Source organism: Panthera pardus, unplaced genomic scaffold (assembly GCF_024362965.1).
Source record: "Panthera pardus isolate Hobbes unplaced genomic scaffold, ASM2436296v1 HiC_scaffold_27, whole genome shotgun sequence".
NCBI classification, from domain to species: domain Eukaryota; kingdom Metazoa; phylum Chordata; class Mammalia; order Carnivora; family Felidae; genus Panthera; species Panthera pardus.
In genome coordinates, this window is record NW_026526843.1 from 62,655,701 (window position 1) to 62,667,576 (window position 11,876).

The following is an 11,876-nucleotide window of genomic DNA, read 5'->3' on the forward strand; positions in this document are numbered from 1 at the left end:
AAAAGACATGAATAGACACTTGTCCAAAGAAGACATCCAGATGGCCAATCGACACATGAATAAATGTTCAACATCACTCATCATCGGGGAAATACAAATCAAAACCACAATGAGATACCACCTTACACCTGTCAGCATGGCTAACATTAACAACTCAGGCAACAACAGATGTTGGCAAGGATGTGGAGAAAGAGGGTCTCTTTTGCATTGTTGGCGGGAATGCAAGCTGGTGCAGCCACTCTGGAAAACAGTATGGAGTTTCCTCAAAAAACTAAAAATAAAACTACCCTACAACCCAGCAATTTCACTACTAGGCATTTATCTATGGAATACAGGTGTGCTGTTTCGAAGGGACACATGCACCCCCATGTTTATAGCAGCACTATCAACAATAGCCAAAGTATGAAAAGAGCCCAAATGTCCCTCGATGGATGAATGGATAAAGAAGATGTGGTATATATATACAATGAAGTATTACTTGGAAATCAAAAGAATGAAATCTTGCCATTTGCAACTATGTGGATGGAACTGGAGGGTATTATGCTAAGTGAAATTAGTCAGTCAGAGAAAGACAAAAATCATATGACTTCACTCATATGAGTACTTTCCGAGGCAAAACATATGAACATAAGGGAAGGGAAGCAAAAATAATATAAAAAGAGGGCGGTGGACAAAACAGAATAGACTTGTGAATATGGAGAACAGAGGGTTCCTGGAGGGGTTGTGGGAGGGGGGATAGGCTAAATGGGTAAGGGGCACTAAGGAATCTACTCCTTTCATCATTGTTGCACTATATGCTAACTAATTTGGATGTAAATTTTAAAAAATTAAAAATTAAAGAAACAAAAGAAAGTGGGACAGCTTTACATCATAAGATTAGCACTAGTTTAGAAAACACTAAAAATGCTTGTGTTGCCTTTAGAGGTTCTGACCAAGTTCATATCCTGAGAGCAGCTAATACATTCAAAGAAGAATTGAGTATATCTCTCAGACGTTAACCTAAAACTCAGGGAATATCTTAATAGTCTTAAATCAAGCTTTCAAACAACTTTTGTCCATATTTCTCTTCAGTAAAGCCATAGATCTCTCATCCTACTTGCTCTTTTTCCCTAGGATTAAAGTAAACCAAGGAAAAAAAGTACCCTGGCCTTCATAGTTTTATACAATGGGAAACTGAAAGGAAATTCAGAGATCATATAATATAAACCTATTGAATTGCAAATAAGTGAAAAGATCACAGGGTGGAAGTGATTTATTCAAGATCACACAATTAATCACCCACCATAGTCTGAGGATGGTCCAGGTCTTATGCCTATCAGTTCTACAAACTTTGTACCATGTTCATTGTCTTTCCCCATGCAAAGATTCTCTCTTATTTTGATAAGACATTAATGAAAGTATATAAAAATTAATTCAAATCACCCAATATTTAAAACACATTGAACTGTACATAGCATGAAATACAAAAAGAATAAGACTTGTTTTTTGTTATTTAATTCTAGTAGAACTGGAGTGGGAATTATGAAGAAGTTTAAATTGAAAAACCAGGAGATGACTATGACACAAAACAAGAAATGAAAATGATCAAGAACAGTAAAAACAAAATACTGCAGAACTTTAATGGAGAAAGATACTAAATTAGATTGAGAAGAACAGGAATGACTTTTTTTGATTAAAAATAAAAAAGAATCACTATTACTATCTTCATTTGATAGAAGACACAAGCCTAGGGACACTCGTAGATCATCAGCTCTACCCAGACCACGCTTAGAGAACACAAAGTGTATAAGTCATTCTTGTTTGTAGGTAGTTCTAATGCAGCAACAATAAAGACTATGGTACATGAATTGGGACCTTGTATTCTCAGATTATCTCTGTATTTCTTATTTCCCTCATTCACTGGAGCTTGACCATGTTACAGGTTCAATGGAAACTAAGGGCTGAAGGAAAGAAATTTACACACACACACACACACACACACACACACATGTTCATGGACTTCAAATGACCCAAATAAAAGATCTTAGCAACTCCTGAATTAAATAATTAAAATTAAAAAATCACATACTCATACTCTTACTTTTTTGTCTGATGCCTACCCACCCAATCACCCAGATAAGAATGGTAGAATCTAATTTTGGCAGAAGCTGCTGTCAGAGACAAGAATCCTCTAGGAAACTGAAAAAAAAAAAAGGTAAGGAGCCAAGTATTAAATGCCCACTATGTGCAAAGATCAGGATTTCTTAGGAAATAATAGAAGACACCTCAGAATCCCAAACTTGAGGAAACACTACCCTGTTGCCCGGACAATGTGACATTTACTTATTTGTACATGTAGTGTGAATTAAGTTATAATTGCACAGCTACCATGGAAATGGATAACTAGTACATTAGTCTGGTAATATTATACTTCTCACAGATAGGTCTTAGAAATTCATAAACTTTCTTTCTCTTTCCACACTAGGAAAAAATATGTTTTGTCTAAATACAAAATTGTGACAGAGCCAAAGTTAATTTTCTCTATAAATGAATGGGATTATATAATTTAAGGTTCAGAGAAGACTTTTTTCATTCGATATTCTGTCAGTATACCCTTATTGATTACAGAGACCTAGGACAAGCTAAGTAAAAAAAAAAGTTTACTGAATAAAAGCCAACGCAGTTTGACTAATTTGACTAATTCCCCACCTTCAGTCCATACTTCATCCAGACTGCTAGTAGTACATTACCTATGTCAACTCCTTACCTGGAGAAGGAGGGAAATTCATAAAGGGAAAAGAAGTTGGAGAAGATCTTAAAAATGATTATCTGAACACAGGGTGGATTCAAAAAGCAATATTATAGCTGTAGGTTGAGATTCCTACTTTTAAAATATATCTATATTTTATATTTCTGAATTTCCTTTATTTTCCTTGTGATTTCCTTTTTTTTCAGCAGAGTTCTTTACAAAGGCCCAGTGTGTTTATACTTGCTAAGAATAAACTGGAGGAAGGTGTTTATTTTGTTGGTACTTAGACCATAGATAAATTAAAAAGTGGCCAGTCTCCGTAGTCCTTGCAGACAGGGATGAAAATTGCCATAGGGAAATACAAATTTAGGGGGGAAGTGTCCAGGTTGCTAATGTTTCATGAAAACCCTTCTTTGTTCATTTCTTGGAGATTTGTTATACTTTGTTAGATTTTCTGATATAGCTTAATTGAAGAGAAGAAGCATATACTCATGAAAAGTTAACTGTACAAACTACAAAACAGTTGGTTTCTGCAGGTATATAATATATGCCAAATTAGTGATATAAACAATAACTACTATTATGAGATTTTTAGGGAGAAGAGTCCAAGGTCCTCTAATCTATTATTCCTTAAAGGAAAAATGTCCCTAAACCATTCCAGACAGATATATCTGAAATTTTTAATGTTCTAAGTCTTCTTTCTAGCAAACTATATCTTCAGATATGAACTTCCAAATTATTTCCCCTTTGAACTTAATACCAAATGGTTTAGAAAAGAAAATAGGGAAAATATCATGGTTTCATAGAGAGAGGAGTATTTTTATGATACTGTGTTCATCTTTAGATATGGAAGCTTTCTGCACACAGAAACAAATATCTGTGATCAGCCTTGGCCTGTATTCCAAGTTTCTTCCCTGGGGATGTAAAAATGAATGGAAGGAAAGAAGGAAGCATGGAATCCAATAACTAGCCCTAAATCTGTCCTAAAGCTGTGATGTCCCATGACACACTCTGGATCTGTACTTAAGGCCACTAAGCTCCCATGACCCTTCCAGAATACTTCTAATGTCATTAACTTCTTTTTCAATCTTATGATTTCAGCTTAGGCTTCATCTGAAATTGCATTATAAGAAGCACTGACCACTAACTAGGAACATTTGTGAAAGGCACTGCAGTGTCAGAAAGAGGTATGGCTCCATTTTCTAAATCAATCTTGTTTCTTCAACTTGCAAATTATCTTAACAAAGTAACTTTTTTTGTCATCTTCACCAAAAATTAATTTTATTTATGTTTATTGCTTGTTTATATTAACCAATTAATAGCCCATTTGCTTTGTTCTAAGATAGTTCTTATCATACTGTGTTGTAACCTCTCCATACTTCTGAGTCATCACTCCTCTCCATGAACAGATTATGAGCTGCTTGAAGGCATGGATGGGATCTTAGGTATCTATGTATCCTTACAGCATAGATCTCATTATTGGGGGATCATACATAGTAAGATCTATAAAAATGAATTAAATGCTGTTTAAGATAAGCAAAGCCATCATTTGTGAAATGAGTGCCTTAGACTAAGTGATCTCTACCCCTCTAGGATTCATTACTTGTTTGAAAGTTTTATAATTTTATTTTTATAACCTAATATAAGTCATGGATGTGACTTAATTATAAACAATTGAAACTAAATACAAACATTACTAGGAAAACTTAATTTGGTCTGTAAGGGCTGGAAAGTTTATTAATGGGACAAATGACCATCCGTTTTTCATTAATTTATTTATCAGTTTTATTTGGCATCTTTTATTCAAAGATCTGGGAATTTCAAATTTCTAATATTTAACAGAAAAATAAATGGGTATTCTGTGTCAAGATATGAATGTTTTTTTTTTAATTTTTTTTAACGTTTATTTATTTTTGAGACAGAGAGAGACAGAGCATGAATGGGGGAGGGTCAGAGAGAGGGAGACACAGAATCTGAAACAGGCTCCAGGCTCTGAGCGGTCAGCACAGAGCCCGACACGGGGCTCGAACTCACGGACCGCGAGATCATGACCTGAGCTGAAGTCGGTGGCTTAACCGACTGAGCCACCCAGGCGCCCCAAGATATGAATGTTTTTTAATCTTACAGTTAGCTTTATTATTTAGTGCTTTCCTTAATACTTTAGGAAGCAACTTTGCTTTAGGCTCTGAGGGTGGAAAAATTTTAAATGATATTGGAATGCAAAGATAACTCTAAGTGGTTTTAAATTATAAATAATACTTTAAGGGGCACCTGGGTGGCTCAGTCAGTTAAGTGTCCAACTCTCGGTTTTGACTTAGGTCAAGATCTCAAGGTTCATGGGTTTTGAGCCCTGCATCAAGCTCCACTCTGACAGTGTAGAGCCTACTTGGGATTCCCTCTCTCTCTGCCCATCCCCTGCTCATTCTCTCTCTTAAAATAAGTAAATAAACTTAAAAAAATACTTTAAGATAACAAACTTGTTCATCGTTCATGTATTCATTCAACCAAAATTTATTGAGCAATTATGGTCAAGGTACATATGTATTAGCCCTGTGTGACATGCTTTCTTATATATCAACAAGATAGTCTGTAAGGGAAGACAAATATATGTACAAATTGCTGATCTGAAAGATAAATTTAAAGTTCCCCAGAAGAGAATATGATAGAAATTACTGTGGAAGGAGGATAAGGAAATTCTTAGTCAAGGAGGGTGTAATTTGAGCTAAAGGGTGGGTAGATTTTGCATACACATAGATGAAACAAAAAGCATTTAGGGAAAAAGAAATACCATGAAAAAAGATAGCAGATGGGAAAACATGTAACACATGTCCCTAGCATAATAAAATAGTTGTTTCATTGAAGTACAGTGTGTGCAGGGGTGCCTGGGTGTCTCAGTCGGTTAAGTATCCAACTCTTGATATTGGCTCAGGCCATGATCTCTCTGTTTGTGAGATCAAGCCCCGCATAGGGCTCTGGGCTAACATCACAGAGCCTGCTTGAGATTTTTTCTCTCCCTCTCTCTGCCCCTCCCCTGCTCATGCTCTATCTCAAAATAAATAAATAAACATTTTTTAAAAAAGAAATATAGGATGTGTAAAAGAGAAAAGTGAAAGAGAAGCTATGAAAATTCAGTTGCAACTAGAGTGTTAGAGATCCTTAAATATCAGGCCAAGAAGTTTGGATTTTATTCTGAAGGCACTCAGTGACCATTGAAGGTTTTAGAACAGAGTATGACATAGTTGAAAGCTCCAATATAGGGAAATTATTCTGGAAATTATGTAGTGAGTAAAGGTGGTGGTAGGAAAGACAGATGGCAATTATCTAATATCTTTCAAGTGTAGTTCTTAAAACAAAAATCTCAACAGCACCATCTAGTGCCTCAGCATAACACTGCCCAGTTTGTGGAAAACCTAGTAATAGAGCTAACAAAAAAAGACTAGATTAAGCTTAGGTGGTTTCCCTTTTTCCCATAATTGCACCTGAGTTCAGGGAGCCAATGGTGAAAGAGGTGGGTAGCTGGAAAAAAACCTGAGAAATAAATCAGAAGTTGGGAATAGTCACCTTGTTTTTTTCTTTGATCTTAGATATCCACCCTCATTGTTTTTGTCATATACCAACAGTTCTTGGTGAAAAATAATGAAATTTTTTAATCAAAGAAAAAATGGAACTGGCCAAGTCGTTAGCAGTAGTAAACCCGGGAAGTTATATCCCACCTACAACCACTACCATAGCTGTCTGTTTCTGTATTTATAATTCAGAGACAAGATCAGTCCCTTCTATTGGTGGGGCTTCTTTATATTCAGTCAGTCTTTCCACCTTACAAACCCCAACCAACTCTTTCTTACTAGGGAGCAGAAACCGTGTAAAAGTCCAAGAAATAAGACTTCAGTAAAAAATTATCCACTATATTATACATTGATGAGGTGCTCCCACTTTCTTAAAGAATAAAAGAATCTGGAGGAACACTAGAAATCATTACTTCTACATTGTCTCATCCCTAGCTCTATCTAATCAGAGCTTGTTTACTGCCCTAATTGACTGTCTTGATATAACTTAACTAAATTAGACCAAGTAACAACCCCTTGGTATAAAGAGAAATGATCATGTATTGTTGAATAGTATGACTTTGAGAGTGAGTCTAGGAAGAGAACAAGGATAAACAGTTACAACAATACACTTACCCAGAAAGTATATTTCAACTAATTATGCTACATCTTTCCTCAGAGCCTTAACTTATGGTGCAGATTTTAGAAACGTGTTTTACCTCTGGAACTTTTTTCTCTAATTAAAGCAACTGGATGAGCATCAACCAGCAGATGTTACCTAGGAAGCTTTCTTGAAGAAAACAAGCATTTTCACCAAGATCGTATTCTCCAAGTGAATTCAATGCTCTTCCAATAGGTAGATGATGATAGATATATAACTATAGGTAGATAGAAGATAGATGAAATTTATATTTATGAAACTACTATCTTTAAAGATTTTATCTAATAGAGAAACAAACTCAATTAAAAGGAAGATTTACAGAATAGTACTAGAGTAATATGAATTAAAGAAAAGCAGAGATGTTTTAGCTAGGTCTTGAAGATTAAGAGTAAGTCCATTAGGCAAGCTTGGATGGAAAAAAGAGGGGAAAAAGAGTTTTCTCTGAGCCTGTAGGTCCCAAACCCTTCTCTTGGAGGCAAGATGCAGCTGAATATCTCTTCATTTCCCCAGCACCTGTGCTTCCTACCATGGTCAAAAAGTATATATAATGACACTACAAAGTGAAATCTTAGTACTTCCTGTAATTTATTGTCTGGTAAAAAATGGCAAGAAATATATATATATATATATATATATATATATATATATATGTATGTATGTATTTTAGGCACCAAGCAGACATTCCTAGAGAAATATGGATGGAGTTGGAAATCTGACAGTTTCTTCTGGCAGTAATAACACGTGCAATGATACCATTGATGACTTCCGCAATCAAGTGTATTCCACCCTGTACTCTATGATCTCCGTTGTGGGCTTCTTTGGCAATAGCTTTGTGCTCTATGTCCTCATAAAAACATATCATGAGAAGTCAGCTTTCCAAGTATACATGATTAATTTAGCAGTAGCAGATCTACTGTGCGTGTGTACACTGCCTCTCCGTGTGGTCTATTATGTTCACAAAGGCATTTGGCTCTTTGGTGACTTTTTGTGCCGCCTCAGCACCTATGCCTTGTATGTCAACCTCTATTGTAGTATCTTCTTTATGACAGCCATGAGTTTTTTCCGGTGCATTGCAATTGTTTTCCCAGTCCAGAACATTAATTTGGTTAAACAGAAGAAAGCCAAATTTGTGTGTGTTGGCATTTGGATTTTTGTAATTTTGACCAGTTCTCCATTTTTAATGTCCACATCTTACAAAGATGAGAAAAACAATACCAAGTGCTTTGAGCCTCCACAGGACAATCAGGCTAAAAATCATGTTTTGGTCTTGCATTATGTGTCATTGTTTGTCGGATTTATTATTCCTTTTGTTATTATAATTGTCTGTTACACAATGATCATTTTAACCTTACTGAAAAATTCAATGAACAAAAATCTGTCAAGCCGTAAAAAAGCTATAGGAATGATCATAGTTGTGACAGCTGCCTTTCTGATCAGCTTCATGCCATATCATATTCAACGCACCATCCACCTTCATTTTTTACACAATGAAACTAAACCCTGTGATTCTGTTCTTAGAATGCAAAAGTCAGTAGTCATAACCTTGTCTCTGGCTGCATCAAATTGTTGCTTTGACCCTCTCCTATATTTCTTTTCAGGGGGGAACTTTAGGAGAAGGCTGTCTACAATTAGAAAGCATTCTTTGTCCAGTGTGACTTATGTACCCAAGAAAAAAGCCTCTTTGCCAGAGAAAGAAGAAATATGTAAAGAATAATTTAAGCCTATTTCTAATGCAAATCAATGAAAAGCGTTTCCCAAACAAGTATTATCTCAAACTATTTGTAATAAAAATAAGAATTTCCATTAATAATTTACAAATACTTAAATGAATGTGTGCCTATAAATATTTATATCTCATTTATGAATCCACACTGTTAGGGGTCGTAAAGATATTTTAAGTGTTAAAAATTCGGTCCACAACTATGAACTAAATTATAAGTGGTTTGATCATTCACCAAAAGGTGAAGAATATTTTTGTCTTGGCATTGTAAAAAAATGGATCTGAGATCAAAGTTTTTCTCCTCAAATAAAAACTTTACAAAGGATAAGAAATAGCTTTTTAAGATACAAAATTAGCAATTAGTCCCCAGTCATCCTAACATATCCCTTTGCAGACATGTCATCAGATGAGAACTGGAATAACCAAGGACCTACATAAAATGTCCCATCACCCTCTTTCTTTGTAATATTGACTGACTAGGCAAAGTAGGGCCATTTTTTCTCCAAAATAGAATATGCAAGTGATAGAACAGTAATATCCAACCAAATAGTCCTAAAGGCCCCATGCAATGTGCAATCTGGAAACTGAAGAATATAAGCCTGGTCAAAAACCAGTTTGTGTCCAGTTTTCTTCTGCTCCTAACCCCAGGCTCTCAAAAGAGAATAGTGGAGTTTTTGTGGCTTATTGACATTATTATAGGTAATTCTCTCCCTATATGACATACAATCCTTCCTTAAGAAACTAGACAACTGGCACCCCCATATATGAACAAAAGTAATTTAAAATTTATCTAAAGAAGAGAGAAGGGATTCTACTTTTCTTCTACATGCTTATTACTGGTATCAAAACTAGCTCCAATAGGTTTCTGAATAAAAATTTGAATGTTGATATTACAAATTGTTTTAAGAAGTACTTATATTTATACAACTATGTCAGAGATTTTGCTCTATGATATACATTTATGAGTAGAAGTTATGTTTTATTATTATTTTATACTTTTTACTTCTTTATTGGCATATTGACAGGAGTATCAAGGATATATTTACAGTGGGTTTTATATTACAGTGGAATCTTTGTTCTTAAGACACAACTTGATTATAGCTGAAATATAATATTCATGGCAAGGTTTTGCTGAAGTGTGGTCTGTTCCTTTATTCTGTGTTTCAAAAGGCACATTACCTCAGAGGAAATAAATGATAATGGTGAAGAAAAAAAGAAAGTTATGAAAGGAGAAGTTCTATCTGAATCTTCCATGTGTATGTTATTTCTATTTCACTTCTAATGTTGCAGCCCTTTAGGAAAACACTCAAAACAGAAAGAAAGAGGACTTCTAAGGCATAGTAATAACTGGTGCCCACTTATTTTTATTTTTAACATACCTGAGATTTAGCAGTATCTACACTTTTATCCTATACCATTTTTCCTTGGTTGAGACAAAGATCAAACATACTATTTATCAAAAAAATCAGTCCTCATTTATCATGTACTAAGCTTTCTGTTATTCAGTAAGTATAGTGTGGTAGAAGAGCACTAAATTGGAAGCTAGAACACCTGGTTGCTAATATTGTCTCTATTACTTACAAGTGGTGTAACTTTAAGCAAGCGACATGAGTTCTGATATTCAGCTTCCTCATTTATAAAATAAGAATAATAATACTTCTGCCTTATTACAGGGCATTTTTGAAACTCAAATGTGATCATAACATACATACAGATGTTATACAGATGTTAAAGCTTTACTTTTAAATAATTTTAAAGTATATAGATGGTTTTGTTAAAAATAATGATTCATATTTATTACATGGATTCTAAATTTTGAAAGAATTAGAACAAAATATAGTCATAGTGAAATTCTAATGCACATAAAAGAAACTTGTGTCTTATGCCCACCTCTAGGTGTTTTCCTATGTTTTCACTTCCACTAGCAGTCCCACTTTCTCCCACACAGAAACATACCATAATTCAATCACCTACAATCTAACCATGATTTGTTATTCTTTAATGTCATTTATTTTTGTATCTTATATGAAACTGTTTAGTACTTAATTATTTTCCTTTTTTTTCATATGTGTATGTATTTTCTCCCAAAGTGGAATCCTCATTTTATGGGATTATAAATTCCTTGAGGTTGAAAAATATGCCTTTTAACCATGGTACCTAATAATTATTGAGCTTTTATTCTGTTTTAAGTGCTTTATCTATATCAACTCATTTAATGCTTACAATTGCCCTGTGATATATATAACATTCTTATCCCTGTTTTGCTGACTTAAGAACCAAGGCACAAAGAAATTAAGTAAATGTCCATTGTCAGGCAGCTAGTAAGGATCAGAACTAAGATTCAAATCTAGGTAGTCTGACTCCAGAGCTCAATTCCTTAATTTTCTATGCTATCCTGCTGGACCATGTTCTATCTTCAAAATAAAGAGTAGAAGCAAGGGTTTTTTTCAATGATTTATTTGTTTATTTTACAAAATACATTTAAATAACCTACAGTCTTAAATTGTTTACATGAACACATGAACCATGAACTAAAGCCTATGATTTTATTTGGAAACAAAATCTTAAGAATATTGTATACTATCCTAGAATATTGACATTAGAAGGACTCTAATGTTTATAATTTCTAATGACTATATAATACCCTGTGGCATTACCATGACACAGTCTTCACATACATTTGGTCTCTAACAGTTTTTTGAAATCCCATCAGCTATTCAAGTTCATTTTCATTATACACTTGACTTTTTTTTATTTTGTTCAGCTAATATAGGTCTGTATCTCAAAAAATGATTTCAAATGTTAAAGCAATGTTTTGTATTTTGTTCTCCAGAATAAACATAAATGGCTTTGTATACTCATCTCAGACTCTAAACTTTGGGATTTTGGGTTCTCAAAATCACCTGGCTTTCACTCTAAAGATTTTTCGTTTTTAATTGACTTTTAAATGGCCTTTTGAGATAATTAAATATATACCTCAATATCTAACTTTTACTAATCCTTTAGTAACTCCAACAGTGAAATTTTTTTAGGAACTTGAAAGATGAGATTAGATTTTAGAGCAATGTAAATTTGTTGGCCCTTTTTAGTAAGTACTGTCCTGGAGGTAGGAAAAGAAGCTCACTTATTCTATTCATCTTCATGTGTACATCCTGGGTTAGATTGCCTCGGTCCAATACTAAAATAGCAACATGGAGGAAAGTTTGGGAAAATTGCAGAGTA

The 11,876-nt window shown here is 34.3% G+C and overlaps 1 protein-coding gene across 3 annotated transcripts in view; it reads left to right on the top strand.

Annotated features, from left to right (window-relative positions):
• CYSLTR1 (cysteinyl leukotriene receptor 1) overlaps nucleotides 1–11,515 on the top strand; it is a 48,678-nt gene extending 37,163 nt beyond the window's left edge. For all 3 annotated transcript variants that reach the window (XM_019438448.2, XM_019438449.2, XM_019438450.2), the window contains 2 exons: nucleotides 3,830–3,915; nucleotides 7,602–11,515. In XM_019438448.2, coding sequence (XP_019293993.1) covers nucleotides 7,629–8,648 — 1,020 coding nt within the window. In that variant the 5' untranslated portion in view covers nucleotides 3,830–3,915; nucleotides 7,602–7,628 and the 3' untranslated portion in view covers nucleotides 8,649–11,515. The remainder of the gene's footprint in view (nucleotides 1–3,829; nucleotides 3,916–7,601) is intronic.
• The last annotated feature ends 361 nt before the right edge of the window (nucleotides 11,516–11,876 follow it).